This window comes from Mus musculus, chromosome 17 (assembly GCF_000001635.26).
Source record: "Mus musculus strain C57BL/6J chromosome 17, GRCm38.p6 C57BL/6J".
Taxonomy (NCBI): Eukaryota; Metazoa; Chordata; class Mammalia; order Rodentia; family Muridae; genus Mus; species Mus musculus.
In genome coordinates, this window is record NC_000083.6 from 25,026,282 (window position 1) to 25,054,237 (window position 27,956).

Here is a 27,956-nt window from a genome sequence, read left to right on the forward strand (position 1 = left end):
TTGCAAACGAACACCGACTCTGCCCAGCGTCATGAGGAAGTTTTTAAGATTTTTGTTTGGTTGATTGGTTTGTTAATTCATTTTTGTTTTGTTTTGTTTTTTTTCCATTGGTTTTGGTTTGGTTTGAGGGGGGTTCCATTTGTTTTTTGAGACAGGATCTTACTACCATGTACCCCTGGCAGGCCTGAAATGTGCTGTGTAGACCAGACTGGTCTAAAAGTTAGAGATCACCTGCCTCTGCCTCTGCCTCTCAAGTGCTGAGATAAAAGGCGTGCAACACCACCACCACACAGAGTTTACTATTAAGCACCATCTGTTGATTGTAATTTTTTTTCCCTATCTTGTGTGTGTGTGGGTGGGGGGGTTATTTTTGCCTAGTCTGATCTTAAAGTCTTGGCCACCCTCTTGCCTCAGCTTCCTGAGGGTGGAGATTATAGCTCTACTACCACGCTAACTGACTGATGATTTTAATATCACTTATCCTCACTATAAGCAGGAGACATGAATCCCAGCCAGGGCTGAAACAAATACACCCTGAAGCTAATGAGACAGAGTAACAGTCTTAGGTGGTACGTCGTCGTGGAACTGATTCAGTCTTATGCCTGTCTAGCTTATGAATGAAGGAGGCTCAGACTATGGTTATTTTATTTGGCTTTGACAACTACTTGTTCTAAGCACATGACCCCTAATCTACTTCTCCAATTGCTAGCCTGGCTACCTGCCTGCAGCATATCCCAAATTCTTGCTGTTTCTCCTGGTCATGTTCTCATGGTCCATCTCTTCCCATGATGCCCTCTTCCCTCTCCCTCACCTCATGATTCCTCTTCAGGCCCCAAGCCCAGGAACTGAAGCCCCGCCTTCCTCTTCTACCCAGCTATAGGCTATATATAGGCATCTTTATTAACCAATAGTTTTAAGTTAAGGAGCAAGGTTTACACCACAAAAGCTGATAAATGTGAGAATTCCCTCCTAGGCACGTAGAGAATTTACCATTGCAATATGTAGTACAGACCAAACCTCAACATAAGTGCCTGGCAGAGGCCCAGGAGATAAGAAGGGAGGCTGCTGATGTTGGAAGAGTTCATAAGGTTTATAACTTTTGAATAGGAAAAATCTTTTGTTATAGAGAATAGATAGAGCCAGTGCAGAGGGGAAATTGAGGAAGTCCCACCAGAGGGAATCTCTAAGCGGGTGATCACCATGGGCCAGAGAGAAGGGTATGGGAAGGAGGGCTGAGGTGGATGGGCTGAAGCTGGTAACCTGGAAGAGGATGTGTACAGAGCTATGGAGGATCTAGATTTACATCTCTACCTGTTCCCCAAGATGAGGGCTTTAAGGTACAGTTCTGTGTGTTTACATTTCCCTCTATGGAAGATGGGGATTCTTGTCTGTAAAAGACCTGCTCCATAATCTCTGATTAATGAATACTCATTGTTAAAATGAACTTAGCTGATTGTGAACTTCCCATCTAATAAAAACTCAAGTATTTCATGAAGAATAAGATGAGACCAGAGGACAAGAAGAGCCCCTGAGGAGGCTCCTGAAGAACTTCAGAAATGAGCCAGAGAACCCTGGAAACCCATCCATCACTCAGACACCTAAGGAGAAAGAAAGGAGGCAGGCCAGATGTTGAAGGAGGCCGACCCGTAGTTGAAGCGGTAGTTCAGGGCAGGACAGGAAGGGGAGGAATCTAAGTGCAGAGAAGAGGCCACTGCGGTGCTACTGACCCTGAAGCTTAGATGCTAAGGAGCTTGGGAGGACAAAAGAGGAAAATGATGGCAAATAATATACCTAAAGGCATGAACCTGGGGGCCAGAGAGAAGAGTCCTCCTTTAGGATAGGGATAGGGAGGGTATAAGTACTCTTAAAGAAGGCTGGAGAGATGGTCCTGTGGTTGAGAGCACTGGCTGCTCTTCCAGAGGTCCTGAGTTCAGTTCCCAGCAACCACATAGTCGCTGACAACCATCTGTAATGTCCTCCTCGGGCATGCAGACATGCATGCACACAAAATGCCCACATACATAAAATACATGAACAAATACATCTTCGGAGCTGAAGAGATGGCTCAGTGGTTAAGAACCCTGACTACTCTTCCTGAAGACCCAGGTTTGACTTTCAGCACCCTCATGATGGCTCACAAACATCTTTAATTCCAGTCCCATGGGAATCTGATGGCCTCTGTGGTCACTGCATGAATGTGGTACACATATGTACATGCAGGCAAAACACCCATGCATATAAAACAACAAACAAACCTAAAGACACTGAGCAGAGATGATGGAACGGTCAAAAGGCTGGGTGCTAATTGATATCTCCCAAGAGTGTAAGCATCACGGACAGCTAGCCTAAGCAGGAAAGCAGAGATCATTTCAGGGGTGGTAGCCTGAGAAACACTGTGGCAAATGTTTTAAGTTCTTATAAAGATGATAGATGTACTGTCAGAGCATCCCTAAGGAAATAGAAATGGCCGCTCATGGATACCATTGAAAGGCTGATGACCCAGGAGCCGCCTCTCTCCCTAGGCACAGTGCACTATGTGGATGAAAAGGGCAAGACTGCCCAGGTGGCATCCACAGACAGCTCCATCCAGACCCTGTTCTACATTGAGAGGAGAGAGGCACTGGTTGTGGTCACAGAGAACCTTCTCCTGTCTCTGTATGTGGTGACTCCTGAGGGAGAAGCTGAAGAAGTCATGAAGGTAGGTGAAGGAGCAAGGTGTGGGGCTACACTAAAAGACCTGGGGCCAGGTTTTCTTGCCTGCTTTGACTGTCTCTTCAATCTTGGTTAACGAGTTTGACAGTTTACTGTCGCTTTCGAGAGAGAGCAGCTAATGTAGCCGCTCAGGGTCCCTTTTCACTCCAGGCCATTGGGTAGAATGAGAGATTTTCCAGGATCTCTGGACAGATAGTAAAAGGATCGGGGTTGTCTAGGTTACTGGGCTTGCTCCTGCTCTGTGCCCTTCAGCATCAGCATCTCATTGGGCTTCCACAACAGAGCTGGATAAACAGGAGGCATGCTCCCCACTTTCCAGCTGTTTCCTTGTCCCAGGGCTGGGGGTGGCATTGCCCAGTGCCTGTTGCAATGTCACTTCAACAAAATGGTCCTTCACACCAACTGTTTGCTACCATAGGCATTCACTTTGTTTTACACAGTGAGCAAATGTTAGTTACCTTGCTGAATGGTAATGTTTTTAAGATGCCAAGATGTTGATGAAAGACATAGAACTGTATTGTTAGCCGGAGTCCCTCTGTGTGTTTAAGAGGTCCACTAGGAAGGAAGGCATGCAGTGTCACCACAAGCTCCCGGATAAAGGCCACCTGCTGCTTGCTGCTCCTGTTAACCTTTGCCTCCCTCCCTCCCTTTTTTAATTGTTTTGCATGTGTGTCTGTACACCATATACGTGCTCAGTGCCCATAGAATTTCATGTGTTGAATTTCATGAAACTGGAGTTGTGAGCCACCAAATGGGTACTAGGAGTTGAACCCAAGTTCTCTGGAGGAGCAGCCAGTGCTCTTGCCTGTTGAGCCATCTCCCCAGCCCCCTATTGTTTCTTTTATCTGTTTTTTTGGATCTTGGTTAGCTTTGTTTGTTTGCTTGGGGTTTTCCCCCCCTTGGTTTTTTGTTTTTGTTTTTGTTTTTTGTTTTTTTGTTTTTTTTTTTTTGGAAGGGGTTGTGGGGGAGGTTGGCTTATTTTGACTGTTTTGTTTTGAGACAAGGTCTCATGTGCCACATTGGCCTGGAACTTGCAACATTGCCAAGGCTGACCTTGAACTCCTAATCCTCCTTCCTTAGTTTATTAAATTCTGAGATCACAGAATACCCTCGATTTATAAGACTTATAAAAATTCGTGAACCCAAGAGAATGCTGAACTTGCCATAAAGATACTCCTCTAGGTTGGAGAACTCATTGTATCCTGTAACAGTAGCTGTGAATTCTACGAGTTGCATGGGCCTGAGCCAGCTTGAGCCAACTTGACAAATAGCCACTTACTATATAGTTTAAAAACAGATAGGTCTCACTCACAGTTCTGGAGGCAGAAAGTCCCAATCAGGCTGCAGCCTATTCAGGTGTTTCTAGGGGTTTGTTTGTTTTGTTTTGTTTTGTTTTGTTTTGTTTTGTTTTGTTTTGTTTTTCAAGACAGGGTTTCTCTATGTAGCCCTGGCTGTCCTGAAACTTTCTCAGTAGACCAGGCTGGCCTTGAACTCAGAGATCCACCTGCCTCTGCCTCCTAAATGCTAGGACGAAAGGAGTGCGCCACCATCGCCTGGCACAGGTCAGTTCTTGTTGAGAAACGGCTTTCTGGATTACGTCAAGTGACCTCTCTGTGTCCTTGTACAGAGTCTAGAGAGGAAGAGAAAGAGAACACATGAGCTTGAGGGAGAATGTGAGCATAAGTTTGCTGCAGTATCTGGTTCTAAGTTCTGAGTCCACCATCCTCCCTTAATTACCTGCTAAAGGCCCTCTCTGCACATGCCGTCAGTCACAGAGGTAGTCATGCTTCCACATACGAATGGGATGGGAGGAGATACAATTAGTTCATAGCACCTTGCCTCAGGTACCTGATTCGCTCCTTACTGATTGTCAGACTCTGGGAAAGTCTGGTTTCTGCACAAAGTAAGGATGGGAGACCTTCCCTAGAGCACAATCAGGACAGAACGAGGAGCACCCAGCTTGCCTGGAATGCACTCGGAATGCCCACGATGCTGTAGGCTGGAGGTCACTGTGTGTAAGTGCTGCTTGCCGATATAGCTTTTTAAAAATCCTTTTAGAATTTTTATTTTATTTTATTTATTTATTTTAATTTTTTTATATTTTTTGGTTTTTTGAGACAGGGTTTCTCTGTGTAGCCCTGGCTGTCCTGGAACTCACTCTGTAGACCAGGCTGGCCTCGAACTCAGAAATCCACCTGCCTCTGCCTCCCAAGTGCTGGGATTAAAGGCATGCGCCACCATTGCCCGGCTGGAATTTTTATTTTATGTGTATGGGTGTTTTGCCTGCATGGATGTCTGTGTATCATGAGTGTACCTAGTGCCCACTGGGGTCAGAAGAGGTTGTTGGTTCCCCTAGGACTGGAAATACAGGCAGTTGTGAACAGCCATGTGGATGCTGAGAATCAAATCCTGGTCTCTGGAGGAGCAGTCGGTGCTCTTCACCACTGAACCATCTCTCCAGAGCCACCCTGTAGTTAGTCTTGCTACTTTGTGGGGTCTTCTTTTTCCTACCCTTTATCCCCCCTGTTTCATCCCCTAACGCTAGATTGAAGAGAATCAAGGATAGAGAAGAGAGAGGAATTAGGAAAATCCCTGAATCTGATTTCTTTCCTTTTGTTTTTTCTTTGGCCGCAACTACTAACGAACTGCAACCAAATTTGCTAAATGACTGACAACCACCCACCCCGTTTACTGGGGTGATAGCGTTTTCATACCCTCTGAAAAGTTCCCAGAATCCCAGAGGTCACACAGCTACAGAGATTGTCTGGAGTTGGTCAAACCATGCCTCTGCGGAAGCACGAGGCAAACCATAGTCAGCTGCTGTGGACAATCCAAAGCAGCCCCACATCCCACCCCTGGCGTTAAAATGAAAGCACATTCTTATAATGTTTCTGTGTTTTCTGAAGAAACCAAAATTCCATAATTATCCCTTAAAACTCAGGCCAGCCTTCCATTCCCACTCCGCCTGTGTGGCTGCCCCTCGTGAGTTTCAGTGATGGCACTGAAGACCAGATGCCAGGCTAACACAGTTTCATCAGGCATCTCACAGAGAGCTGGCTGCTTCTTTCAAGTTGTCTTTTTTCTCAAACAGGTAAAGTTGAGTGGGAAGACAGGCTGCCGGGCAGATATCACTTTGATAGAGGGCAGCCTTCTGGTGACAGCTATTGGGGAGCCTGTGCTCAGGTGAGAAATTGTTCTCGAATACAGATTCCTGGACAATCCTGCCAGGAACGGACTCTTTTAATCTTGACACAGAATATGCATATAGTGATGATTCTCATATTAGACAAGTCTATGCCACTCAACAGTGGAGGCCCCAGGACTCCTCACCTACTCTGGCTGTCCCCCCCCACCTTCCCTATGCCTTCAGCAGGATGGCCATGATATATGCTGCCCTCTCAATCACTTTGCCTGATTTGGAAGAAGTTTGGTTTTGACATAGGGTCTTGTTGCTGCTGTTTATGCTGGTATCCAGCAATGCTCCTGCCTTTGCCTCTCAGGCAATCAGGACGGCAGGTACACCCTGCCAAACCTAGTCCTGTGTGATTTCTTAAGAGTGGCATAGAGGGCTGACGAGATGGCTCAGCTGGTAAGAGCACTGGCTGCTCTTCCGGAGGTCCCGAGTTCAAATCCCAGCAACCACATGGTGGCTCACAACCACTCGTAATGAGATCTGACGCCCTCTTGCTGGAGCGAGTGAGGCCAACCAGAGCAGAGGTCCTAAAAATTCAATTCCTAACAACCACATGAAGGCTCACAACCATCTGTACAGCTACAGTGTACTCACATACATAAAATAAATAAATAAATCTTTAAAAAAAAGAGTGGCATAGATTCAGGCATTTTGATTTCTTTTTGGCTACTCAGTTCAGCATTATGCTCATTGTTGCCATATGTAGCTGGGACTCCAATGTTCTCTTCCTCTAAGTCATGTAAACTATTCTTTAGTAACAGTATAACATCAAGTGCCTTCTTGTATTAGGAGTCTGTAGAGCACAGCTCTGTGTTTTCTCAGGCTTGGTATGGCCCGCAGATCAGAGGAGAATGCTAATATAATTCTTCACAGCACTTTCCCTCTTTATATTGCAGGTTCTGGGACTTAGAACGGGGAGAGAATTACATACTGAGTCTACAGGAGAAGTTTGGCTTTGAAAAGGGAGAGAGTATAAACTGTGTGTGTTTCTGTAAAGCCAAAGGTAAGATTTCTTGGTCTGACATGAAAAGAATAGAAACCACTTCAAGCACTGTATCAAGAAAAAAAGTTATAGAGGAATGTAGAACCTTTTCAGAAATGAAAACTGGTTATTGTGGCACAGACCTTTAATCTAGTGCACAGAAGGCAGAGGCAGGTGGATCTCTGTGAGTTCAAGGCCAGCCTGGTCTATGTTTTAAGTTCCGGGACAGCAAAGGCTACAAAGTAAAATACTATTTGAAAGGAAGGAAGGAAGGAAGGAAGGAAGGAAGGAAGGAAGGAAGGAAGGAAGGAAGGAAGGAAGGAAGGAAGGAAAAGAAAGATGCCAGGTGGTGGCAGTATGCACCTCTGAGCTTTCAAGGCAGAGGGAAGGAGATCTCTGAGTTCGAGGCCAGCCTGGTCTACAGAAGGAGTTCAGGACAGCCAGGGCTACACAGAGAAACCCTGTCTCGAAACAAACAAGAGTGACACTGACATTATATACATTGATGCCTTTCCTTCCTGGGGTGCTATGGGTCATGTTTGTGCAACAGTAGAAGTATACACATGCCGACACCATGGACAGGAAGTTAGGAGATGAACCAGATCGCCACTGAGCACCCAGCACTAGTGGGGCAGATTGCAAACTGAACACGGCATTCACCATCACCTTTTAAATCATTCTCAACGCGACTGACACGTGTTTTTTTTTTCCCTCTAGGTCTCCTAGCAGCAGGTACCAATAAAGGACGAGTAGCTATGTGGAAAAAAGTGCCAAGCTTCCCAAATGGCCGTGGGGCGGAGGGCAAGGACATGTGGGCCCTTCAGACCCCTACTGAGCTTGAAGGGAACATCACACAGATAAAGGTACAGTATACAGCTCTGTATCACATCTGACGCACTCTGTCCACTGTACCAAACGGAGAACATAATTAGCTTGGAACATAGTCTTATCAGTTACTCAGTGTAGGTCAGAAAAATGACACTAACAAGATACATTATACAGATACATAATGCCAGTACTTAGGAACCTGAGCCATGAAGTTCTTGAGTTCAAGAAAGACCAGCCTGGGTTATATGATAAGACCCTGTCTCAAAAGGAAAAGAAAAGAATAAAATTTAAATGTCCTCTAATTTCAGTAATTTCAGGATTGCGGGTAAGGGATGGTGGATGTATTTTAATATCTGTCAATCTATTTACCAATTCCTCTGTCTCTACATGTGTGTGTGTGTATTCATATATAAATACATTTAAAACAGCTTTATCGAGATATAAGTTACATACCCAGTAGTTTTAGTATGTTCACAGAGTTTTGCCAGCCTTCACCACAAAATTGTTTTCCTTACAATAAACTTTAAAACCCTTTAATTACCCTGAAAAGGAATCCATCCCCCTCCTCTGCTTTCCCTCTCCTGCCTTCCACGCCAGTGACACACACCGTGACTAGATTTGTCTGCTCTGGACATTTCATAAAAAATGAGGCACACAGCTAGGCATAGTGGTGCACGCCTTTAACCCCCGCACTTAGGAGGCAGAGGCAGGTGGATCTCTGAGTTCCAAGACAGCCAGGGCTGTGAAGAGAGACTTTGTCTTAAAAAACTAGATGGAAGGAGGAGGGAGGGAGGGAGGGAGGGAGGGAGGGAGGGAAGATAGATAGATAGATAGATAGATAGATAAATAGATAGATAGATAGATAGATAGATAGATAGATAGATAGATAGATAGATAGATAGATAGAGGCATATAATACCCAGGTTTTGTAACCTCTTTGCTGGCCTCCTGCTGCTTGCATCAGTGTCCTTTCTGGTTGAGTATACTGTTGTATGGGCAGAGCAGGGTTTTTCTGTTACTCGGCTGATTGGTGATTGGAGTTGGTAAGAATGAAGCTGCTCTGAACCTGTGTGTATAGGTTTTATACATGTGCTTCCTTTCTTGGGAGCATTTTGTTGTTAATTTGTTACTTTGTTGGCACTCTGTCTGAAGTCACCACAACTTCCAGTATTGCAGTAGGATGCTTATGGGAATGAGCAGGTTGGTAGCAGCCTCTGTGAAGTCCTGCTGAGTCCAGCATCATCTGGATCCCTCTCCTTTGGCCGTATTCTGATCGTTTACATGGCTCTTAATTATTCATTGAAAACTGAACGTGTCAGATAGACTTGAAGCTAGGAAACTAACATTTCTCACCAGAAGAAGAAAGCTGGGTAATTTAATGGTATAAAATTTCTATAAATTCATAGAAAATAATATATATGAATATGTTATAATCAAAATGACAGATTTCTAGCAGATGCCCTGCAGTTAGAGGAGACCTTGGATAGAGCAGCCAAAAAGGTGTCTGCCTGCCAGTCCACAATTCACATCTATCAGTATTTTAAAATTTTTCTACTAACGTACATATTTTACCTTTTGAAAGTTTTTAAGTTGTTTTTTAAATAACAAGAAGTGGCTGTGGACCCTCATGGGGGCATCTAAATACTTCCTGCCTGTGTCTCTCCCGCTCTGTTTATACATTTGATTCTCCCTGCATGGTACTGAAGTGGGGCTCCAGGAAGAACCTTCTGGCAGTGAGCAGCACCGAGTCTGTGTCCATCCTCAGTGAGCAAGCCATGTCGTCACACTTCCACCAGCAAGTAGCTGCCGTGCAGATCTCCCCGAGCCTAGTCAACGTGTCTTTCCTGTCCACGGGGGGCACACACAGCCTGCACACCGACATGCACATCAGTGGAGTGTTCGCCACCAAGGTGACTACCGAGGGTGCCTGTGGCTGTTAGATAGGGTCTGCTATGTAAGCAGAGCTGCCTGCTGGACATTGGTGTAATTCAGAACAGCAAGGGGACTTGGAGGCAGCTTAATCCATTCTCATTACCACCCTGGATTACCATCCTAAGTGTCCATGTGTGTCACATTTGTAAAGAAATACTAAAAGCACACAAGCATTTTAGGTCTAAGCTGTATCCGAAGAAGACTCAGTGACCTGAAATCAGGCTGGCAGCAATGGCAAGCCTCATTGACGCAGGAAGAAGGCAGGCTTTGGAAACATGCAGGGCCTGGGGTCTGTAGCATATTCTTCCTTACCTCTGCTTTTGGATGTCCATGTTCATTTAGGATGCTGTGGCTGTCTGGAATGGAAAACAGGTGGCGATCTTTGAACCTTCAGGATCCACCTTAAGGAATGCAGGTTAGAATCTCTTCACGCCCAGAGAGGGCGCCACTGCTCCTCTGTCCTGTGAGTCTCAAAGAGCAAGGATGCACTCTTTGGGACTCTTCAGCTATCTCAAGGCTGACTAGTCCAGCAGGTGCTAAGATGTCTTGTGTGGTGTGTGCTGTCAGCCTCCCTGACAGATGGATACTACTCCTCAGCACCTTTGGTGGGGCACAGACGCTTCCAGAGTTGCTCACAGTGTGGCTGCTGCTTATCAGGCATGTTGTCCTAGATGCTGAGCTCCTGGGAACCCCTTCAACCAGGGCAAGAGGAAGTAAGGCTGATAAGCAGAGTGGGAATGTTAAATCTCCCAGATCAGGCCTCGGGCCCTGGAGCCTCCGTCGTTCCCTGTGTTCTGAGCAGATGTTCCTTTGTGTCTCTCTCTTCTTTTTTTAATTATATTTTCATGTTTCTTAGCTTTACATTTTTAGTGTTTGTCCTATTTTTTTCTTTCTTATCCTGGAACTCTGTACAAGACTCAGGTAAGATGGTCTCATGGAGTTACCATAAGGACCAGGCCGACTAGGGATTCCACACAGGACTGGTACCACCACGCTGCTGCTGTTTCAATACTCAATCTTTCATTTCAGGGACATTCCTGTGTGAAACATCAGTGCTAGCCATGCATGAGGAAAGCATTTACACCGTGGAGCCAAACCGACTCCAAGTCCGGACCTGGCAGGTAAGTGACTGTTGACAGTGTGACGATAAAGTTACAGCCACATTAAAAATGTGGCTCACTGCAAAATACGGCCCCCGGGGTAGCCTACCCATCTATGGCTGTGACCTCTGAAAGAGGGAGGCTGAGTTAGAGCCTTTTTCAGGGAGACGGTCCGTTTCCCTGGACCTTGACTGTCCAGGGGAGGAAATGCGTGTCAGTTCACCATACAACCGGAAGGCTCCCTGCTGTCAGCTTGGATGACATTTCTGGATGAGCCGAATGAAGCCAGGATAGGAGCAGCTTCTACACCGTACAGCAGTTCAGAGCTGGTCTCTTACAGTGTGGCCTCAGCACAGCCTCTAGGTCAGACATCGTCCCTGTCCACACCGACTGTGCCTGGCTAGAGCCTAGGACCGACGTGATACTGACCTGCTGTGGCTGCTGCAGCACATTTCCACAAAACAGTGGCATGATGGAACAGAAGGGGTTTTCTCTCACAGTTCTGGTAATCAAATCTGGAATCTAGGTTGGTCAGAGCTTCGGAAAGCTTTGCCAGGAGCTGGTGGTGCTGTCAGCCATGCTGTCGTGGGCTCACAGGGGTTTCCCTGGATTCTGATGTGTCCTTCACATGTTAGCTCCCGGATCACATTTCCTGTCTTCTCTTCTTGTTCTTACAAGTGCTGGGCTTTGTTCCTAGCACCCACATGGCGGCTCACAACCATCCTCAGCCCCAGTTCCAGGGGATCAGCTACTCGCTTCCAGGGCATGTATGTGGTACGCAGATGGTTGTGTGATTAATACATGCATAACACAAATCTTTAAAAAAAATAGCACACTTTCACTAGAGTACATAGTTCAGGGGTGGGCTGTGTGCTTAGCATGAAGAGGGACCTGGGTTTCATCCAGAACACAGAAAACAAAATTGCTTGTCAGTGGTTCTAGGACTCATTCTAACTCAGAATGATTTCATCTGAAAGTCTTATTGCTGGGAGTATGGATTAGTGCAGTGTCTAGATTGGACAGAGCCCTGAGGTGCAGCCCCAGAGCTATAGAGTAAAGAAAGCTTTGATTTACTTATGTCTACAAAGACCCTTGCGCACAGGGCTTCAGAAAAGAGATCTTTTGGGAGGCAACTCAATTATGTGAGGCAACATTTTATGACAAGATTGATAGTCTGTCTATAGTTTTACGTATCGAGTGTGTGTGTGTGTGTGTGTGTGTGTGTGTGTGTGTGTGTGTGTGTGTGTGTGTGTGTATGTGTGAGAGAGAGAGACAGAGAAACAGATAGAGAGAGAAGGAGGGAGAGAGAGAGAGACAGAGAGAGATGGGGTGGGGAGGGACAAAAGGAGAACTGTGTGTACACACATTCACGTTGTACATGGGGGGACAGAAGGAGAACTGTGTGTACACACATTCACGTTGTACATGGGGGGTCAGAAGGAGAACTGTGTGTACACACATTCACGTTGTACATGGGGGGACAGAAGGAGAACTGTGTGTACACACATTCACGTTGTACATGGGGGGACAGAAGGAGAACTGTGTGTACACACATTCACGTTGTACATGGGGGACAGGTCAGAGGACAACATCAGGTATTCATCTTCTGGCTCCTTCAACTTTTTATGTGAGACAGGGTCTCATTGACCTGGATCTTCACCACATGTGCCAGGCTAGCTGACCCACAAGCTTCCAAGCATCTGCCTGCCTCAGCCTCCTGTCCCACCATCACTAGGATTCAGGGACATGCCATTAAGCCTGACTTTATGTCATCTCCCCAGCCCTGGAGTGGCTTTTCTCTCATACATCACGTCTAGACTGCAGCCTCCCCTCCTCCCAAGCCCCCTCCCCCCTTCTCTCCAAGATTCACATGCTGCTCTATTTCCCTTCAGTGGTCTTTATGTGGGACTTTGAGTTGTTTCTTGGGACAGCGTGTGCCTCACTGGAGTTGCCACATCTGTGATCTTGTTCCTTACATGCCGCTCATCCAGGCCCTGGCATGATGCTGTTACTTCTGGGTGACAGGCAGTGAGTGCCAGACAGTAATCAATGCCAGGGTGAAGACTGAAGTGAGGAGGGACGGGAAGAACCTGGTGTGCGGACATTAGCTAATGAGGAAGCAGTACATGGCCTTACACCCTCCTGAAAAGAAGGAATGGGCGCTAGTCTAGAACATAAGGTGCCATGGTTTTCTGTAGCCTGTAGGTCCAGGAGAGCAGAGAGGCTAGACGGCAGGATGTCTGCACCTACTGGGCAGCCTCGATCCAGAGCCAGTGTCCCTTTCCTGCCTGTGCTGTCTCTCATTCTCTGACATTTGCACTCTGGCTTTAGCAGTCTTGAATGGGATGTCAGCTGTGGATGTAGAGATGAGAGAGGGTGAAGTGATAACTTGTGGTTGATTTCTTTGGAAAGTCAGTTATGTCAAATGATGTTTTGTTGGGGCACACAGGGAAGAGGATGTTTTTCTGTAGAAGACACATAAAAAGACACATGACATTTAGAAGAAATATAAATATAACCCAGCAGGCAATGGACAATGCTGGATGGCATTGGTACGCCTTGCCATTCCATATTGGTCATTGTTTGTCATGACTTCATAAAAAGAAATGCACCAAAAAACATCTGGAGGTTTCTTGCTGCTTCTGGGGACTCGGGCTGATTGGCACAGTGAAGTAGATATGTTTCTAGATATGTCGGCTGATACAGTTTCACATGGAGTTTTGCTAAGTAGACTCATGTGGTGTTTTACTGACGCAAGACCCCTGGGAGGACACATGATGTTTGGAGGGAGTATAAATAGAACCCAGTTTGTGAGCTTGCATAGATAGCTTTGCAACACCTCGTTAGTCTTGAGTCTTCTTTTCATTGAGAGCGGCACAGGCAGAAAACTTCTCCTGGTGCCCCTGCTCATCCTAGTCACTCCTGCTGACTCGTGCCGATTGGGTGGAGGCCTGGCTGTTTCTGCTGGGCCGTGCCACCACTGCTGATTCCTATTTGCTATCCTGAGACTACTGAACTGGACTGCTGGTATCCTGACAATTGGAGATTGAAATCTCCCCCAGCTACTACCACTACTTCCAAATAACATACAGCAGAGCCTCGAGGCTTCTCCTGTATCAAGCTGCTGTTGATTCATGCAAACTAAACTGCTGATTCCCTGACAAGGCAGATTGGATTTGCTCCAGAGAACTATTTCTAAGCAGGTCTACTTCCCCCATATCCTAATAACCTTTCCTTTCCTCTACCTCTGGTAGGCGTTAGGCTAAAAGGGAGATTAAAACATTTAAAAACCCTTATTAAAAATCAAAACCTACAAGAGGGGGACTGTTCTTCATGACAGATTACGGGAAGGCTGTACCAGAGCAGTGAAAGGACTTGCAGGTTTTGGCTATGCAAGAATTGGAAACAGACCTAAGGAGCCTGCCTATAGGACCAGCAACTGTCATGGAGTTGGGTCCTCTCCGGACCCCTTTCTTTGGTTTTTGTTTTGGGTGCAGTGTTTGGATACAACCCAATCCTCATGTATACACTGTACACTAAGCCACACCACCAGCTTGTCTGCCATTTTAATGTCATAGACATCATGTGTGCTGGTTGTGACCAGGAGGAAATGCTAGTGGTCTCTCTCACATTCCCAGCGAACATCTGGCATGTCCTTGTAGACCCTTCTCTCTCCTCAGGAGGCAGACATGTGTGGCTCTTATTATCCGGCTCGGCAATGAGGTGACTTCAGATACTTCCTTTCCATTTTCTGCACCATTACCTTTAGGGAAGGTTACAGTATGTGTTGTATATGGTCAGGGCTGAAGCCAGAGCCCTGGGTAGAATGGAATGAGGCAGGAGCTTGCTGTGCTGATGTTGGTGTCAGCAGGAGTAGGGTAGATTTTGGCTTGCCTCTTGTGGCTCTGTTGATTTTCATTAGAATATAGCTTCTCAAGAAAAACAAACCTGGTGGTGGTGCCCACTATGGAGCTTAGTGGAGTCTGAGACCCGTGGAGGCTTCAAAGGGCGGCACAGTGGCAGGAAAGGAGTCTGCAGGGCCTGAGGTATCTCCGAAGCCACTAAAGAGGGAAGAGGCAAGTCTTATGGGAAGATGCTTTTAAAAAATGGATTCACGAAGTTAAAAAGATGGCGGGACATAGTCACAAGAGGAAAAGAGTGGGGAATCTGTACCCTCCCCTGTCCAGTCTCAGCCAGCAGGCTGCAAGCACAAAAGTCATGCCAGATGAGCCTGGAACTGCAAACACAGATGACAGGTGTATGGAGGCCTAGAGCTCCCAGAGAAGTAGGGCATGACTGACGAGGACCAGCCTTGGGCTCACTGGTCGGCCCCTAGCATGGAGCTGCCAAAGCTGCTTCCTGTACTGCTTGCCCTGTGAGAAGACAGAAGGCACAGAGCAACAGCATTGCCTGAAATCTGGGCACAAAACAGTTGTGCCCAGCTGCAGGCCCTGAGGACAGGGTGGTTTGCAACAGCCTGGAGCTCCCTAAGAAACATATCATTACTGCATAGGGCTGGCCCTTGGTCCCAAAACATGGGGTCACAGTGACTGTAGCTTGTGCTGCTTGCCCTGCTGGTAGATGGAGAGTGGGGACAGGAGCTGTGCTGCCCATAGGCTCTGAGCACAAAGGTTGAACCCAGCAAGTCTCAGAATGGCAGACATCTGGGACAGGGAGGTACACAGCAGCCAGGAGCGCACACAGAGCCTGTTTCCAGATGTCCTGCCTAGCTGCAACATCACCCTGACTCTGGGCAGCAGCAGGATAGCTGAGACAAGTTGGGACACTAGTCCAGTATTTAGGGTGCCCCAGAAACTTTGAACTAGACCAACAACTCATTGCAATGAATATTTGAATGTAAAACTGTTTGGAGGGGAAAAAAAATCCCGTTTGACATACTGCAGTTTCCAATACCAGTTTAACAAAGGAATATGTGATGGAGAGGTGGGAAGGATGGAGGAACAGCAGGGAGTGTTGTGGTGGAGAGAGGCCGAAGAACTGGAGATGTGGTCATGGTGACCAGGCTGAGAAGGGGCTGCGGTAGACAGAGGATCATGGTTCTTGCCGAGTGGGGCCCACAGGGTGGTGTGCAACAGCCTGGAGCTTAGCAGATTTAGCCTGAGCATGCTGCCCAGCTGCACAGTCGCCCTGGTTCTGAGCAATGGCAGGATGTCTGAGATGAAAAATGGTTCACTTTCTGCATTGGACTCCTGGAAAGATCCCTACGGTCTTTGCTTCCCCTGGAGGCCACACTGGTATCACTGATCCGCTACCCGGGACCATGGTGAAGCCAAGGTTCAGGTGGATATCTGTGGTCCTGTTAATATCTGTGGCTCACGTTGCCACCACAGGACAGTGGCTCACGTTGCCACCACAGGACAGTTGAAAGTCAGGGTCTGTGCTGCCACTGAGACCATCTGAGGTCCATGGCGTGTGCTGATGCCAAAGGCCGCGATCTGTGCTCCCGCTGGCTGTGGAGGGCAAAGAAGCTGCTTTTGCGGTGGTGGTGATGCCTGCAGACTCACAGTTGAGAAGGAGACATGGAAGCTGCTTTTGCGGTGGTGGTGATAGCTGCAGACTCACAGTTGAAAAGGAGACATGGAAGCTGCCTTTGCGGTGGTGGTGATAGCTGCAGACTCACAGTTGAGAAGGAGACATGGAAGCTGCCTTTGCGGTGGTGGTGATAGCTGCAGACTCACAGTTGAGAAGGAGACATGGAAGCTGCCTTTGCGGTGGTGGTGATAGCTGCAGACTCACAGTTGAGAAGGAGACATGGAAGCTGCCTTTGCGGTGGTGGTGATAGCTGCAGACTCACAGTTGAGAAGGAGACATGGAAGCTGCCTTTGCGGTGGTGGTGATAGCTGCAGACTCACAGTTGAGAAGGAGACATGGAAGCTGCCTTTGCGGTGGTGGTGATAGCTGCAGACTCACAGTTGAGAAGGAGACATGGAAGCTGCCTTTGCGGTGGTGGTGATAGCTGCAGACTCACAGTTGAGAAGGAGACATGGAAGCTGCCTTTGCGGTGGTGGTGATAGCTGCAGACTCACAGTTGAGAAGGAGACATGGAAGCTGCCTTTGCGGTGGTGGTGATAGCTGCAGACTCACAGTTGAGAAGGAGACATGGAAGCTGCCTTTGCGGTGGTGGTGATAGCTGCAGACTCACAGTTGAGAAGGAGACATGGAAGCTGCCTTTGCGGTGGTGGTGATAGCTGCAGACTCACAGTTGAGAAGGAGACATGGAAGCTGCCTTTGCGGTGGTGGTGATAGCTGCAGACTCACAGTTGAGAAGGAGACATGGAAGCTGCCTTTGCGGTGGTGGTGATAGCTGCAGACTCACAGTTGAGAAGGAGACATGGAAGGCTTCTGTGACAACGCCCAACCCCCGACCCAAAAAAGTAACAGCCTAGACAGAAAGCCATCGAAGAGAACTCTTAAAACTACTGTGCTAAAGATGCTGAAGTGTAGCTCTCCACACTGACAGCTTCTAACAGGTCCAGGTGGGGAGGGACTCAGTTTCTTTAAGGGGCTGGCCACTGGGAGTTTGACCATGCTCCAGTGTATGGGCAACACAAATTGGACTCGGTTTTGTTTTCTCTCCTTTTGGGTTTTTTTGTTTTTTTGTTTTGTTTTGTTTTGTTTTTTGTTTGGTTGGTTTTTTGTTTTGGTTTTTCGAGACAGGGTTTCTCTGTATAGCCCTGGCTGTCCTGGAACTCACTTTGTAGACCAGGCTGGCCTTGAACTCAGAAATCCGCCTGCCTCTGCCTCCCGAGTGCTGGGATTAAAGGCATGCGCCACCACGCCCGGCTTTTGGGGGTTTTTTTTGAGACAAGGGTTTCTCTGTGTATCCTGGCCGTCCTGAAACTCAATCTGTAGATCAGGCTAGCCTCAAACTCACAGACATTCTTCTGCCTCTGCCTACTGAGTGCTAGGATTAAAGGTGTGCATCCCCACTGTTTGGCCCTTCTCGTTTTTTTTTTTCAGGGAATGGTAGGAGGTCACAAGGGTTGGGGGTGGCAGAGCTGGGGAGAATGGGAAGTGAGCGTGATTGGGGTGCGTGATGTGAAATTCCCAAATAATCACTAAAAATATTATGTAATAAAAAGAATAGAACTTGTGTGGTTGTGTAGTGAGAATGTCAGGGAGTTGGTGGAGGATGGGAAAAGCCTGGGAGGTTTAATCAGGAAAGGCTGGAGGGCCGCTTCTGACAGTGAGGGGGAGAGAGAAGTAGGCTCCTCCCACATCCTGAGTCCCGGCTAAGTGTGTGTGGTAGCTGAGAAGTGGAAGCTGTGGAAACAGAACAGGTATAGGTAAGCTTGACCTGGAGACTGCCTTCTTCCCTGCAGTAATGTACCCATACTGCTTCTGCTCCATCTGCCCACCCTCAGTACAACGCTCCACCGCTCATTGCTGACTACCAGACTCAAAGATCCAGATACAGAGTCATTTAACTGCTCAGTGCGTGTTCTCTCCTTTTCTGGGCTCTCCGATAGCTGGCTTCTTCCTGGTTCACCTCATTTTTAAGCCCCTAGAAGAGACATTAATTCCTTAGGCATTTTATTGAGATGTAAAATACAGGACATATGACTGTGTTATAAGTGTGGATTGTCTTCCACGAGTGGCATATGTCCAGGATGTGACAACCATCCTGGCAGAGGTACTCTCCCATCTCACTACCCAGAAGGCCATGCACCTAACATCAGCCACATGAAGAATATCATTGCCCACCTAGACCAACTCACAGGGACGGAGGTCGCCATCTGTGTACCTTGCTACAGTCCGCCATGTGTGTGTGACCACAGAGCACTTCTTAGCTGAGGGACCTGTGCATCTTTGATCCTTGCCCCGAGGCCTATGTCACCGAGACTGTGCAGAAGGGAGACCTGTCTTCCTATGGATCCAGCCCTGGTCTAATGCATGCCAGCCCCTCAGCAATCACTACTGTTCGCGTGAATGTTGTTCCGGAGAGAAAGGGGGCACTGCACCACAGACGAGCATGGCTAACTTGTTCTTCTTTCCCCAGGGGACTGTCAAACAACTTCTGCTATTCTCTGAGACCGAGGGGAGCCCCTGCTTCCTGGACGTCTGTGGGACTTTCCTGGTTGCAGGGACAGATTTAGCTCATTTTAAAAGTTTTGATCTTTCCAGAAGGTACAGTTTCCTTCCACACTCAAGTATTAAATGCTGTTTCATTTTTTAAGTTATGGGGCAATTTAGTAGACAGGAAATTGGAACAATGTCTTATCTCACATGACACCTTTTTTTTTTTTTTGTAAATTAGAAGAGACCTTTTATTGGTTCTAAGATGAACCTCCTTTTCCCTGGACTAGGGGGTTAAGTACACAGGTGAGAAGAGGTGAGCTGAACAGAACACTCTACAGTCCAGGGTCTCAGCAGTCAGAGAAGCTCATTTCTGTGACCAGCAGGAAGGTGCCAAGAGGACGCTGATGTCATTCTTCCTCCTCCTGTCCTCACACAGGGAAGCAAAAGTGCACTGCAGCTGCAAGAACCTGGCCCAGCTGGTCCCTGATGTGGGGAGCATCACTTCTCTGAGATGCAATGCAAATGGGAACAAGATCAGCATCCTCCTTAGCAAGGTAAGGCCAACATCCCTGCCGGCCTTCTGATCCATATGAAGGACCTCCGAGGATACGGGCTGTGCCTCTGGGCCCTGGCAGGACCTGACAGACATAGCTGTTTATTCTGTCTCCTCAAGTCTTTTAGGTCTTTATGTCTAACCTTCTCTCTAGCCCCTCCTTGCTTCAGATCCTTCCTCAGTTTCTGCCTTATATCAGCTCTCTCCTGCCTGCTTCCATCTTGGGACACACACACAGTCTGTTCTTTTGTGTGTGTGTTTGGGGTGTGAGGGGTGGAAGACAGGGAGGATTGTTGTTGATTCAAGACAAGGTTTGTCTGTGTAGCCCTGGCTGTACTGGAACTCACTTTGTAGACCAAGCCGGCCTCAAACTTGGAGATCTGCCTGCCCTTGCCTCCTGAGTGCTGGGATTAAAGGTGTGCACCACCACCCCTGATCCATACTCTGTTCGTATGTGCTCACCTGCACACACTTTCCATATTTCCTGCCCTTCTTGGTTTTCTTCGGAATCAGCCGTATCTTCTTTAGAGAGCTCTTTGTCCTTTTCTTGCTTGTCTTCTTCATCACCTAGCCAACATCACAAGACAAGACCACTCACCGGGCAGTGGTAGCGTTAATCCCAGCACTTGGGAGGCAGAGGTTTCTGAGTTCGAGGCTAGCCTGGTCTACAGAGTGAGTTCCAGGACAACCAGGGCTAAACAGAGAAACCCCTGTCTTGAAAAACCAAAAAGAAAAAGAAAAAAATGAAACCCTGTCTCCAAAAACAAAAGAAGAAGAAGAAAAAGGAGGAGGAGAATGGAGGAGGGAGTGGTAGGCATGCTAAGACAACAGCAAAAATGTCATTGTCACTTGTACTTTGGTGTCCCACTGACCCTGACCCTAACGGCAGCTTGGCTGGAACAGGGAGGACAAGTGGAAGTTGATAAAGTAATACAAAAGAAAGTAAGGACACAAAGTGGCGGCAGTGTGAGACCCATAGTGGAGAGTCCTCCAGACCTGGGCAGGGGAAGCTGGGACAGTGATAAGAGAATATCCATGACCCATAGAAACCCTGTGTGCAGAGGCTGGAGCCATGACTCAAAGGTTAGGACCACTTGTTGCAGAGGACCTGGGTTCTGTTCCAGCACCCACCTACTGGTTCACAATCATCCTTAACTCAAACGCCAGGGGATCTGACAGCCTCTTCTGACCTCTGTGGGCACCAGACATACATGTGCTGCACAGACATACATAGACATATGTGTAGTCAGTCACTCAGTAAGGGCAGACAGAATCCCCTGGACAGCTCTGCAGCAGTTGAGCCCAGACAACCTAGAGCAGCTGAACCTGAACCCAAGATCCAGTTGTTTTCTCTCACTTCCCTGGCCACTTCCCAAGCACTCTGATGAGGCGCAAGGTCCATGCAGTTTTCAGAGATAGCATAAAAGAACCCTCAGCTGGGGGCTGGTGAGATGGCTCAGTGGGTAAGAGCACCCGACTGCTCTTCCGAAGGTCCGGAGTTCAAATCCCAGCAACCACATGGTGGCTCACAACCATCTGTAACGAGATCTGACTCCCTCTTCTGGAGTGTCTAAAGACAGCTACAGTGTACTTACATATAATAAATAAATACATCTTTAAAAAAAAAAAAAAGACTAAAGTAGGGCATGGTAAAAAAAAAAAAAAAGAACCCTCAGCTGGGCCCTTGTCACTGCCTGTGCTGCCTCCTGGGACTTGGGCCAGTGTGTCTCCACCTCCTTCTTCCTCTACACAGCATTACTAGAGCAGTTACAGGCTCCGTGCGCCCTTGGGGATGCTGACATTTCTTTATCTTAAAATAGGGTCCCTAAACACTTGAGACAAGAGCCCGTGCAACATAAAGTCAACGCTTTAAGTGAGGGATCCGGTGGCACTTGGCACATTTGCAGTATAGTACAGCTGCCACTCCGGCTGCTTCTAAGAATCTTCGCTCCTGTCACCCTCAAGCCTGCTCACTGCCTCTGGGTTTTCTTGTTCTGGACATGTCATAAACTGTGTGGCCTTGTGAGTCTGGCTTCTCTCCCCCATGCCACGTTACAGGGCTCATTTACATTGCAGCACGTGTCTGAGTTGGTTTGGGCGGACACATTTTCTCCACTGATCCTCACCCAGTAACTCCCACAGCTTGCTCTCCTGAATGGTGCTCCTGTGAATTTAGAATGGAAGCAGCACCTTAGATACTGCTCACCACTGTGAGCAGCAGTCCGTACGGCAGGAGCCGCCAGGCTCTCTGTGCTCAGGACTTGCGTCAGCTGCCAAATGGGAGCAATCATCATCCGCATCTTTGTCAAGTTTGTTTCACTTGTACTCAGTTGTAGAAATGATACTTTTGCCATAAATCCAAATTCCTTTTGAGTCCCTTGGTTACTTTACCTCCAGGCTGAGCATGGTGGCATATGCCTTAAATTCTGGCACTCAGGAGGCAGGGGCAAGCAGATCTCTGTGAGTCAAGACCAGTCAGGTCCAAGTCATCCAATGCTACACAGTGGCACTCTCTTTTTCCTTTCTTGTTTTAAATCTCCAGTCAAAACTGAGAGTAGCTCACAACTTTTTAGACTTTGTTGTAAGTTTTCTAAAATTCCAAAGTAGTAACTAAGAAGCCATTTCAGTGGGCTTACATAGTAAAGAATTAAGTTATTGTTCTGGAGGGTGTGCCATTTACTGGAAGCAAGGTGGCTCAGGTGCGTGCAGTGTCAGTCCCATGGGCACACTTTGTAAGGCAGCCACCACTCCTGTGCCATTATGTCTTCTCTTTCTTAGGTCAACAACAGTCCTGATTCCAAAATCTACATCTATGATGTTGAAATGGACACAGTGAACGTCTTCAACTTCACAACTGGACAGATTGGACAGATACAGACTCTGCCCTTTAACGAGCCGCCGACTAATGAGTAAGATTATAGTTGGGAGGATTTTGGTGAGAACAGCATGTGCCTACTGTCCAACTTACTAAGCTATATTTTGAATTTCAGAGTCTCCCAGAAGTTACTAAGTAGGAAAACAAAATGGTAAAACCAAGGTGTGAGCCGCTGAAGCAGATTTAAGCTCATGGCCTCTGTTCCAGAGTTGAGACTATGGGACTGGCTTGGTAGAATCTCATGAAATATAGAGTTGCTCTCCCCCAAACATCTCCAGAAATGTCTCAGAGCAGAGTGGCCTCAACCCTACCAGCAACTCTGACAGGAAAAGAGGCGCTTGCCTTTGTAGAGAATGTGTTTCTGGAGAAAATAAGAAATGTCTTTTTTTTTTTTTTGGAGGGGGGGTTGATGTAGCATGTAAATGCAGTTTCTGCTACAGAAAGTGTGTTCTTGGGACTTGAAACACAGGACTTGGCTCCCATCTGTATTTAATTCTTTGTGGCTTGGGTCAGGTGCGAGGTGTGCCTGCAGTTTAGTCAGTGCAGAACACAGATGACATGGGAGCCCCCAGGCTTGCCTTGGCGCTCACGGAGCTCACGGGGAGCTGAGGGGTGGGCACGCGTGGGGCTGCTTTCCTAGCTTGTTTTTCTGTACTGTTATGCTGCTGTTGCTGTTTGTGTTGTTTGATGGACTGATGCTGAGGATGCCTCTCAGAGCGTGGTGTGTGCTATGCAAGAGCCCTGGCCCTGAGTTACACCCCAGCCCTAGTCGGACTTCAATAGCTCTGGCAGGTCCCTCTCCTTCCTGGTTCAGATCTTCCTGCATGGCATACCCTGAATTCTTCCTTTCTCTCCCTGAGTCCTGCCCGCCCTTCTCTGGAGCCTCCTTTCATCCGATCGGTCTTCCTCTCATCTCTGCTGATGCCTTACCTCAACAATTCTTTCTTTTCTTTCCTACCAAGTGAGCCACTGGTCTACTGCTTCAGAATGTGGGTGCCCCTCAGACTGACAGAGCCCCAGTCCAGTCCAGAGCTACGAATCTGAGACTGACCTTTTCTTTATCCCCCTGCCCTCCTTATCTGATGAAATGTCTTCTGATTCTCCACTCTGCCTGATTTTCATGAGTTCTCTTTCAAGAACAGGCAATATCCTCTGCCTGTTCAGCTCTCTGGCCAGACTCCTCATAGTGCAAAGGGCACAGCTTATAGGCCCTTGGTATGACACATCCTAAATTCTGTGCGTGGCCTGTGGGCACACCTCCAGTGCTGCTGGCGGTGGCATCTGTGAGAGATCTGTGTTTCTTGTAGGAGTGGGTCCTGTATAACCGGTTACAAGAGCCACTGAGCCCCAGCACTGCCATCACACACAACCTGGGTTTGCTGCGCTCCTCTCAGGGTGGCCAGGGTGGCATGACTACCTCCCTCCATTCTACTTTCCTCAGAATTCTGCCTTTTGCATGTGATTATCCTGTCTTCATCTCCCAGATGGCTGAGACTAATGGCGTGTGCCACCATGCTCATTTCCTGTTGAGCTCGCCAGTCTTTGCCACCTGGTTCATTGAGCTCCTTGGATCCCCCTAAGCTAGTCTTCAGGAACCCTTTCTCCCCGTTTCTCAAAGTCTGCAAGGATGTGTTCCGATAGAATGTGTGGTAGTAAGTGGCCCAGAGAGGCTTCGGAGGCCATACTGCTGGCGTTGACTGACAGCAGCGGGTGTGGGCGGCAACAGTGGTAGAAGTGCTCTTCTCTGAGTTGGGGCTGGGTTTTCCTTCTGTTTCAGGACCCGTTCCTTTATGGACAAGAGCCTAGCAGGTTACACGCCGGTGAACCATTTCTGGGATCAGAGTGAGCCCAGGCTCTTTGTGTGCGAGGCCTTGCAGGAGGCCCCTGGAGCCCAGCCACAGGCTGTAGACAAGCAGCCCCGTGTAGAGGAGGGCACATGCCACAAGGTACCTACTGCTTTGCTATGTTACCTGTTTAGACATATATGGTCACCATTTGCCAGATAGTATCTTCCTGGCATAGCTTATGGGATAGTTATTGGGAAAATTCATTCATGAATAAGATCATTGTGCCACCAAGGTCATTTCCATAAACCCTTGCCTTGCAGTCCTACCCTGAGCCACTTTTTTTGTCCTCCAAATATTGATTTCTAGATTTTCTTTTTTTTTTAAAAAAAGATTTCTTTCTTTATTATTATACATAAGTACACTGAAGCTGTCTTCAGACACACCAGAAGAGGGCATCAGATCTCATTACGGTGGTTGTGAGCCATCATATGACTGCTGGGAATTGAACTCAGGACCTTCAGAAGAGCAATCAGTGCTCTTACCCACTGAGCCATCTCAGATACAGCTCAGTCACTGCTCATCAACCTGGCCTCCGCCACTGTCTCCGCCCTCCCCAGCGCCCACCGTCCCGTAGGCTTCGACCTCCATGTCGATGTGCTCTTGGTTCTGAACAGCACACTCTGAGGGACTGGGACTCTGATACTTTGCGAGGCTTATGTTTTTTTTTTATTAGGTATTTTCCTCGTTTACATTTTCAATGCTATCCCAAAGGTCCCCCATACCCTCTCCTCCACTCCCCTACCCACCCACTCCCCCTTTTTGACCCTGGCGTTCCCCTGTACTGGGGCATATAAAGTTTGCAAGTCCAATGGGCCTCTCTTTGCAGTGATGGCCGACTAGGCCATCTTTTGATATATATGCAGCTAGAGTCAAGAGCTCCGGGGTACTGGTTAGTTCATAATGTTGTTCCACCTATAGGGTTGCAGATCCCTTTAGATCCTTGGCTACTTTCACTAGCTCCTCCATTGGGGGCCGTGTGACCCATCCAGTAGATGACTGTGATCATCCACTTCTGTGTTTGCTTATGTTTTACAAGATGTCAGCTGTGCCTAAAAAGTACAGCAGTCTGTGTGCCTCTATAACCTACCTTCCTCTCAGAGAAGTTTGCATGCAGAACTCCCAAGTAAGTCACCACAGGGAAGCTCACCCTGTTGTTTAAGGACTCACTTTTCTGATGGAGGCCTTCTCCTCAGCATGGGGAGTCTGCCCTGAGACCATCTAAAATCAGTCAGTGCCCTGAGAAGATCAGGAGCAAATCCTGTCCGTGATCCTCAAATGCCAGCGTGGTAAAATAGACCAGAGTGGTTTCTGAATCCCCGGGATGAAGGAAACACCGCCAGACTGCACACCCTGAGAAGGACTTGAGAAGAAAATGGGAAATTCTGTTGCGGCGTTTAAACCAGAGTGGCCCTGCCCTGTGTCTTCCAGGAAGAAGTGTTGATTCTCTCCTTCTTTGCTTCTGAAGAGCATGGCTTTCTGCTCCATGACAGCTTCCCCCGGCCTTCAACCTACCAGAGCCTTCTGGGCATGGAAGTGCCTCACTATTACTTCACAAAAAAGGTGGGAATGCCTGGGCCTGCGCTATTCTGTCCTCACCCCTCCCTGGTGGGTTCTTTCATGTGTCTGTAGCACACTTGAAGTGTGACTGGCCCTTCCCTCTTGGCTTTCCTTCTAAAGGCAAACTTTAAGCCTTTGTCATTTCCTTGTATTCTAGCTGGATTTTTTTAGAATAAATATCCCTATATTCTTCTTGAGGAATTTAAAATTACAGATGATTCAAATCTCCCTGATCTTAGCCCAGAGGTGCTCAGGTGTGGCCGCTGCTGTCACTACTCAGGTTTCTGTACCTAGATGGAAATGAGGCCCATGCACGTGTTTATACGTTTTTGAAGGGGTAGGGTTAGCAGACACTAGCACACATTCTACGAGCCAGAGGTCCATTTGGACTATGGTTCTAAACTGACACATTGCATGGACCGAGGCCATTTTTACCAACTGCTAGGTCTTCAGTCTGGCCTCCAGTGCCACCTGAGAGGTGACTGCAGGAGGCAGCTGCTGCTTCTTTCTCTTTCCTGCCATATTTCAGTGCTGAGGGTCAAACTCAAGCTCTCAAACACACTGAGCTACACCCCACAACCTGAGGGACTTTTTTCACATAGGAGCCTAGTGCCTGTGGGGTCAACATCAAGTTGCGGGGGGCCGGAGCTATCGGTGAGCTCCACACTGGTCTACAAGCTTCTGTTGGGCTTTGATCCCCTGAACTGATGTACATTCTGAAAAATATGTGCATATTATCCATGTCACTTCTCTTGCATTGGCATACCTGAAAAGTTGGTGGGAGGGGACCCATCCTGTCGGCCTTTACAGAGATGTTTCTGGGTTTCCCCATGTGGCGATGTTAACAACAGTCTTTAAAATGCTCCCTGCGCTGTTCTCACTGTCTGAAATGAACCTTTCTATCTTGTTATAAATGACTTAACTGTATGTATATGTGTCTACATGTGAGTGTGTGCACATGAGGAGTGCAGGTGCCTGGAGGCCAGAGGCGGTACAGGCGGTGGTGAGTCCCCCGGGTGATGGGAACTGAACTGCAATTCTCTGCGAGAGCAGTGCATACTGTGAACTGCTTAGCCACATCTCTAACCTCCCCTCCCCTCCTCTCCTCCCACCCCCCTTCCTCATAAAGTTTTATCTATGTGAGCTAGGGTGGCCTTGAACTCACAGCAGTCCTGCCTCAGCCTCTGGAATGCTGAGATTGCTAGGACTTCAGATGTTTCCAACTGTGTCTGGCTGAGCGTTTTGTTACTTTTGTAGCCAAAAGTAAGTAGGAGGATTGGCTCCCAAGGAGACAGAGTAAAAACCCAGACCTATGCAGTCCCCTCCCCTAAGCTAGTGAAACTATGGTGTGGACTGCTAGGCAGTCACAAAGGTACAAGCAGCACTCGGCTCTTCCCAGAGCTGCAAGTCACTTTAAAGGAACTGGTGTAGAGAATGGTGTGGAGGTGGTTGCTGCCCCTCGACTCGTGACCATTTACTGATCAGCCTCTAGTTTTAAGATCTGCAAACGTGCATATATAGTGATTCACACGTTTTAAATAAAGATGAGTCCAAGACAGTCGGTTCCGGTTTTCCAAGTTAGCATATGCAGCAGTATCTGACCGCCACCAGAAGTTGGTGTCTGAGCAGATTGTATGTTACACTTCCATGCGACTTAAAATTGGAGGGATGCCTGTGAGAACTGAGGAGGTGTTCATGTGTAGTTCTGTGTTGTTCTAGGAGTCCTTTCTCCCCATCATTGCAGGTATCCCTAATTGCTTAATTTAAAATAGAATTCTTCCACTATACTGACACTTTCCTGCCATTTTTTCATTCTCGTTTTGTGTTCTTTGATTTAATTTCCCTGTGACCTGAAAACAGAGTTTTGAAAGCTCTTTTGAGTGCTTTCTGTTGAATTTTCTAAGTTAATTTCACATTCTGCATTTCTGTTTCATCCACACATTTATGCATGCTTTCTTTTTTCTCTGCTCCCTCTCTGTGCCTGCATTCATAGTTGTTATTCCACAGAAGAGGTGTCTATGGTGCAGTCGTAAGTATGAAGCCCCAGGCGTGGCTTGTCACCTTGGTTTTGTCATGTCCCTGAGATGTCTTTCTTCTCATTGTGTTGTGTGTGCCAACCCTGCTCACCAGGTAGGAAATTTCCCTAGGTGAGGGCTTTTGGTTTGGTCCCGGAGCCATGTGACTTAGTGAAGTTTGACAAGAGCCCATCGGTTCTTAGCCCATCTGGTGTGTGTACCTATGGCCTGTGGAGCCATTGCATATGACCTCCAGATGCAGAAGTGCTTGATCCACCTATGTCTGTAGTAAAGATAGTATCATTAGTTTACCCTGCAGAGT

The 27,956-nt window shown here is 47.6% G+C and overlaps 1 protein-coding gene across 7 annotated transcripts in view; it reads left to right on the forward strand.

Annotated features, from left to right (window-relative positions):
* Positions 1–27,956, forward strand: part of Ift140 (intraflagellar transport 140) — an 83,417-nt gene that overhangs the window by 10,199 nt on the left and 45,262 nt on the right. For all 7 annotated transcript variants that reach the window (XM_006523403.4, NM_134126.3, XM_006523404.4 and 4 more), the window contains exons 6-17: positions 2,523–2,698; positions 5,804–5,895; positions 6,802–6,908; positions 7,605–7,750; positions 9,422–9,625; positions 9,990–10,062; positions 10,677–10,768; positions 18,768–18,895; positions 19,224–19,341; positions 22,119–22,249; positions 23,993–24,161; positions 25,491–25,622. In XM_006523403.4, the coding sequence (XP_006523466.1) occupies positions 2,523–2,698; positions 5,804–5,895; positions 6,802–6,908; positions 7,605–7,750; positions 9,422–9,625; positions 9,990–10,062; positions 10,677–10,768; positions 18,768–18,895; positions 19,224–19,341; positions 22,119–22,249; positions 23,993–24,161; positions 25,491–25,622 (1,568 nt within the window). The remainder of the gene's footprint in view (positions 1–2,522; positions 2,699–5,803; positions 5,896–6,801; positions 6,909–7,604; positions 7,751–9,421; positions 9,626–9,989; positions 10,063–10,676; positions 10,769–18,767; positions 18,896–19,223; positions 19,342–22,118; positions 22,250–23,992; positions 24,162–25,490; positions 25,623–27,956) is intronic.